This window comes from Euprymna scolopes, chromosome 17 (genome assembly GCF_053919585.1).
Source record: "Euprymna scolopes isolate OS-2025 chromosome 17, ASM5391958v1, whole genome shotgun sequence".
Classification (NCBI taxonomy): Eukaryota; Metazoa; Mollusca; class Cephalopoda; order Sepiida; family Sepiolidae; genus Euprymna; species Euprymna scolopes.
In genome coordinates, this window is record NC_136498.1 from 2,347,501 (window position 1) to 2,355,000 (window position 7,500).

At 27.6% G+C, this 7,500-nt stretch overlaps 1 protein-coding gene across 1 annotated transcript in view; it reads left to right on the plus strand.

Moving 5' to 3' along the window:
• The window catches only part of LOC145296651 (hillarin-like), a 260,223-nt gene that overhangs the window by 169,848 nt on the left and 82,875 nt on the right, over positions 1–7,500 (plus strand). The window contains exon 4 of the mRNA XM_080142585.1: positions 6,903–7,121. Within this exon, the coding sequence (XP_079998711.1) occupies positions 6,903–7,121 (219 nt within the window). The remainder of the gene's footprint in view (positions 1–6,902; positions 7,122–7,500) is intronic.

Here is a 7,500-nt window from a genome sequence, read left to right on the forward strand (position 1 = left end):
ATATATATATATATATATATATTATATATATATATAATAAAATATATATAATATATATGTTATATATAATAAAATATATATAATATATATTATATATAATAAAATATATGTAATATATATATATAATTTATATAATATATATAATATATATGCTATATATATAACATATATATATTATATATATAATATAATATATATATTATATAATATATATTATATATATAATATAACAAATATAAATATATATATAATATAACATATATAAATAAATTATATAATATATATATATATTATATATATAATATAACATATATATATAATATATATAATATATATATTATATATATAACATAATATATATAATATAATATATACATTATTTATATGATATATTGATAATATAATATATAATATATATAATATATATATATTTTATATAATATTATTTATATATAATATAATATATAATATATATATAAAATCTGTATATAATATGATATATATAATGTATATAATATATATAATATATTTATATATAATATATATATAATATAAATATATAATATCTATATAATATACATATATATATAATACATATAATATATATAATATTTATATAATATATATATAACTTATTCATACAATATATATATATAATATATAATATATATATAATATATATAATATATAATATATATATAATATATATAATATATATGTATATATATAATATCTATGTATATAATATGTATATACATATAATATTTATATTGTATAACATATACATATATATGTTATATAATATATATAAATATGTTATATAATATATATATATATGTTATATATTATATGTATATATGTTGTATATATAATATATATAACATAATATAATATGATATATATAATATATATTTCAGAATATGATATGATATATATAATATATATAATATATATATATATAATATATATAATATATATAATATAATGTATATAATATATATAATATATATAATATAATGTATATAATATATATAATATATATAATATATATAATATAATATATATAATATAATATATATAACATATAATATATATAATATATATATAACATATATAATGTAATATATGTAATATATATACACTATAATATATATAATATATATAATATAATATATAATATCATATATATAATATATATATATATATAATATATAATGCATATATAATATTATATATATATATGTATAATATATATAATATATATTTATAATATAATATATAATATATATTTTTAATATATATTATATATTATATATTTTTATATAATATATATAATATAATATATATATATATTATTCCTTAATTGGAATTTTTACTTTGAGATGAGCATTTTTATGTTAATTTTATTTTTTATTTCGGACTATTAGTCTCATCTTTATTAGTTGTTGTTTGTTTGTTTTTATTGGTTCACAACGTTTCGGCCAACTTCCTCTGGCCTTCGTCAGGTGGTAACCGCGACGGATAGGAACTTCGAATCTCCTATCCCACCCAAAGCGTGCCAGAGGTAATTGGTCAAAAATGTGGTGAGACGACGACAACTACGGATGGCAGTGATGGCTGAGAATGCAGTTAGGAGATTCGAAGTTCCTATCCGTCGCGGTTACCACCTGACGAAGGCCAGAGGAAGTTGGCCGAAACGTTGTGAACCAATAAAAACAAACAAACAACAACTAATAAAGATGAGACTAATAGTCCGAAATAAAAAATAAAATTAACATAATATAATATATATTTTTATATAATATATATAATATAATATATATTTATTGTATAATATATATATCATATAATATATATATATAATATATATAATATATATATAATATAATATTTATAAATATTTATAATATAATATATATATAATATAATATATATATAATATAATATATATATAATATATATAATAAATGTATATAATATATATAATATATATATAATATACGTATATAATATATATAATATATATATATCTAATATATCTATATATACATATAATATTGATAATATTATATATTTAATATATAATATATATGTTGTATATATAATATTTATATAGGTTATATATAATATATATGTCATATATATTATATAAATATATATTATATAATATGTATATGTTATATATATAATATATATATTATATATATAGTATAAATATATATAGTACATATATAAATATATAATCTATATCTCATATAAATATATATAATACATATATAAGTATATTATAATATATATATAATATAAATATATATAATATATATAAGTATACATAATATATATTTAAATATATTATCTATATATATAAATATATACTATTTATATATATATATATATATATATATTTATAGAGAGAGAGAGGTAGAGATGGAATATAATTATTTCGTTTTTTGTGCAATATTATTGCCTTTCAAAAAATGCATGTCAGTTGAGAACAGAATTACATGCGTATCATGTCGAAATTAGTAATAAGTCAAAAATATTCGAATGATAATTAAGTATAATATATTAGTTTGGAAAAAAACAGATTGCTTTAATTATTTTTTAATCCTATATATAATATTTTTTCAACAAATATTAACATTAATTTTTTGTATATAGAAACACTAGTGCTTCATGCTTCCGCAATCATCTGTGTAGGAAGTGATGATTACTGTTAGTCGGCAGATTCGAAACCAGTCAGAAAGTCAATTTTTCATTTTACCTCCAGGCCACTAGCAACTAACAAAAACTTAAGGGAAAACTACAAACTTTCTATAAACACTAGAGCAGTCTATGCAAATGAACATATGTTTTCACGCTGGTTTGCATTTCTTTCAGAGTCTTGGTTAAATGTAAACATAAAACTAAAAATTGTGTAAGTTTTTTCATATTAAATTCAAATCTTTTTTATTATTATTAAATTGTAAGGATGAGTCACGGAATAGTTACAACCCCGCCATATATAAAGAATGGTTTACAAAATAATAACATTTGTTCAACATGGAACAAAAAAATACATTATACTCAAAGTTTTTATATTTAATATTCCATGGTTTTAATTTTAAATTATAAAATAAAACACATTTCAGCATTTAAAACTTCATCTTGCAATATTTCTTTTTTTTTTTTTATTTGTTAAACAACGTGTTTAGTTTAAATTGAATTATAATCATATTCAATAATAACGTGATAAACCAAAATTTTTGTCTTTGTCATGTTTTTCAATCTCTACCTTGTATTGAGCACTTCAGAAAAAATTAGGGTTTTACGTTCATTTTGCGAATACATTTGAGATTGATTATTCATACAATTATTAATCGTATTCTACAAGATTAAGTGAATTCAATACAATGCAGTCGATTTCAAGAAGTGGATCGATGTCATATCTAAAATGGCTTTCCACACATGACTGAAGATAGCCCAAGTAATTCACCGATTTGAAACCGACGGTATCGTGTTAATTTGACTTTATCTTCTGTAACACCATTAATAGATACTATTATGCACTAATTTTTAATTGTTTAAAGATTTTAAAAAAATAATTTTCGATACTTGAGCACTGCTGGATATCTTTTTATAAATTAACCACACGCGCGCGCGCACACACACACACACACACAGGCGCGCGCATATAATCATTAGCGATCATTACGAAATCAAACAATATGCTTAATTTTTATTTATACATTTAAATTCAATATGGCGACGTCAGACATATTCCACGTGTGTTATGAATTTAATTAGTTTTCTTTTGTGTTTGCTTATAAACACTGCAAGCGTTTTTTTTTTTTATTTAGGTTTTTGCCGACTTTACATACTTATACGCTATTTTATCTTTTTTCTTCTCCAAATCTATTTTCATTCCATGTTTTCTCACAGTTTTTTTTTCAGGAACATATATTTGTCTCGTACTATATATATATATAAAAAATTATGAGTGTGAATTACTAACCTCTTTTAGGTTTATAATAATAACTAATCGTATATATGAACATTCACTTTCATTGTGTTTAATATTTGTTGCAATTCGAAATAATATTTATAAAATATTTACCTCAAAAGTATAGATTTTATTATAGTCATAATATTTGTGAGTGTTGCTACAATTTGTTATAATAATAATAATAATAATAATAATAATAATAATAATAATAATTTTGATTTCGTTTATGAACGTCTCCCTGAAAAGTGTAGGGATTCATTTCCAGAGGATTTCCCTCAATCCCGGCTCCAAACCAGGAGCTTCAAAGATCAAGGGTTTTCCTAAGGATGTTGGTGGTGTCAACAATAGCAGAGGTCTGAAGGCCGCCTAAAACATCGGGGATTTGTAGTTTTTTTTTTTTTTCAATTTTCTTTCCAGACGACTTGATCCTATTCCTAGCGTACCAACTACGACCGTCTAGTGTTATAATCAGAATTCGGTTCTGGGGTTCGGGAAGGAGTGAGTCACGCTCTCGAAAACAGCATGTTTCTGCCCTCTTCTTTTTCAATCGACCATATCTGGCCTCTCGCCACCAATGTCACACCGCACAATCTGAACGTCATCAATATGAAATTCTTTTCAAGAGAAGATGTTCACGACTCTTTTCTCTCTGCGCCCCCAGGGAATTTTTCCCAGCTTTTATATCCTCCTATCTAGAAAAAAAAGGAAGAGACAGGGGGGGAAAATAGCTTCTCCCATCATGCTCTGCCTTCCCAAGATGCCCTTCGCGTATACAAATACGCTGGCCATCCTTTCCTTCTTCTCTCCCAAAGAGTGATGCAGATACGCCTGGTACGTTTCTTTTTTTTTTTTCTTTTTTTAACCATATATCCCACAGACCGGTATTATTTTTGTTTTATCCCCGTGTATACGCCTTATTTCCAAGCCCAATGGAGCATAATTGCTCCACTTCTCGTTCTCTTTCTCTCTCACATTCTTGTATCAAGGTACTGAGGAGTCTACAATTTGAGAGGGTTTTTTTTAGACCTTGTCAATGACGACCAAATCCGGACGATTACATTCCAGTTGCTTGGTCGTTATGACACTTTTGTCCCACCATACCTCTACCTTGCCATCCTCACTTGTTCTCACTTCATCAGGAACCTCCTCAAACGATTTCCCAGCACACTTCACCCTAACCTTCTTACAAACCTCCCAATATATCTGGAGCCCCATGCGATCGTGCATTTTGGACCAATCTGCTACACGTTGCTGCAAGGAGCGCAATTGACTCTGAGGTCTTACCACAAATTCGGCATTCTGCAGCAATTTCCTTTCCTAGAACCACTTTTTTAATAATCGTGTTTCTAATTCTTGCTCTTGTGCTGCACAAACAAAAGCTTCAGTACTCTTAGCCAGATACTCAGCTCTAAGCCATTGCCATGATCTTTCATCGGTCACTTCTGCTATATCCTGGAAGAACTTTCCATGCATTTTATTCCTAGCCAGTTTCTCGGTCCTTTTTCTGTCCATACGTTTCACATAATCAGCCTTGGTCTCACACACCTCCACTTCATTGGCCACAACCTTGAGCATCCACACATCACTTCTAACCACATGCTCCTTCAACGACATCTCTGTTTAACACAATCTTTTACACTTTTCAATCCTCTCCCACCGTCTTTCCTCTTTTGATACAGCCTTGCTACGCTACTTCAAATGTTGAATATACCACTATTGCTAAAACTTTTCTTGCTTTGATATCCATGGCATGCAATTCCTTGTCAGACCATTCTAAATGTCCCGCACTGTATCTCAAAACACTTCTGATGCATTGACTGCTTTCATTAGGTTTCCTCCACACAATTTTGACTTCGCAATTAGTTTCACTCTTCTAAGATACTCCTCCTGGCTTTCTCTTTCATCTCTCTGTTCATGATGCCTACACCTTCCAATACTTCCAAATATTTATACCCTGTATCTTCTATTTCTTTCATGATTTCTCCAGTTGGCAGCACTATTTCATTCGAATGAACCTTTACTCTCCTTCTCGTCACCAGTACCGCACATTTACTAATCCCAAACTCCATCCGATGTCTTCCGAGTATGTCCCTACGAGCTCTACCAGTCTCTTCATTTCCTTCTCATTTCTACCGAAGGTTTTCAAATTATCCATAAACAGTAGATGGTCGAGGCGTCTGCCACAAAATCCAAAGTGATGCCCCAGCTTCTCTCTTTTCAAGACGATGCTCAGTGGCATCATTATCATTACAAAAAGAAGTGGAGATAAAGAACCTCCTTGGAATATTCCACGTTTAATGCCAACCTTCCCCAGCAACTCTCTGTTTGCTGTCAACACCGTTTCCCATTGAGCCATACTTGTCTCTGAAAGCCCTTATCACATTCCCAGCAACCTTCATCATCGATAGTGTTTCATGGATATATGAATGAGGAACCATGTCGTAAGCCTTTCTGTAATCGATCCATGCTACGCTCAGATTCCTATTCTTCCTCTTTGCGTCCTGCATTATTGCCTTTTCAATCATTAGTTGATCAGTGGGACCCCTCAAGCCTTTTCGGCATCCCTTCTGTTAATCAGGGAGAGACCATCATTACTCAAAAGATGTCCATAAACTTTTTCTGCACAGATTCTGGTTAACAGCTTCCACCGTAGTGGAAGACATGTAATTGGTCTGTAATTGCTGGCAGCTGTTCCCTTTACAGGATCCTTCCAAATCAGTGTCATCCTTCCCTTAACAAGCCAATCAGGGACATCTCCCGACTCTACGACCCTTTGCAGGGGAGGAGCTATAGGTGAATAAAGGGATTGGAACTGTTTGAACCAGAAGCCCATCACTCCATCTAGACCAAGTGTTCATTTTGTCATCTTTCATATAATAATAATAATAATAATAATAATAACTGTTTTTCATTTTAGGCCCGCAAGAGAGAGGAACTGTTTGATGCGCAGAAGAAACTTGAAGATCAAATGCGCAAAGAAGAGGACGAATTACTGAAACAATTCCAGACAAAACGCCAGGTTGAAAACCAGAGACTGTCCAAAGAAATCGAAGAAGAATGGGAGAAGCAATTGGTAGAACTGACCAAGCGATTCAAAGATAAAAGTAAGAAAAAAATGCCCGACGTCGACAAAAGGGTGAGTATTTTGAAGATCATAAAAAAAGAACGCCGTCGCATTAAAGACAATTATCTGTTTGTCTAATTGTATAATCGCTTTTAGAAAACGGACACGACTTTTTTTTTTTAGCATATTGACCTACACAATTCTAAGCTTTGTGACTATTAATCCAACTTTCTTCACCAAATGTGTATTTGTATGAATGAACAATTTTATAACTGGAAATATTTTTATATTCTTATCTCTTGTATAAAATTTTTTTTCTAAAATTTCGTTTTCTCAGATTTTTTATTTACAAAACGCTGTTTATGTTTTAGCACTTGCTAACTGGCGGCCTTTCTATTCTTTAAATGTTTAATTCATTTTCATTTTATATACATTTATGTCCACATATATA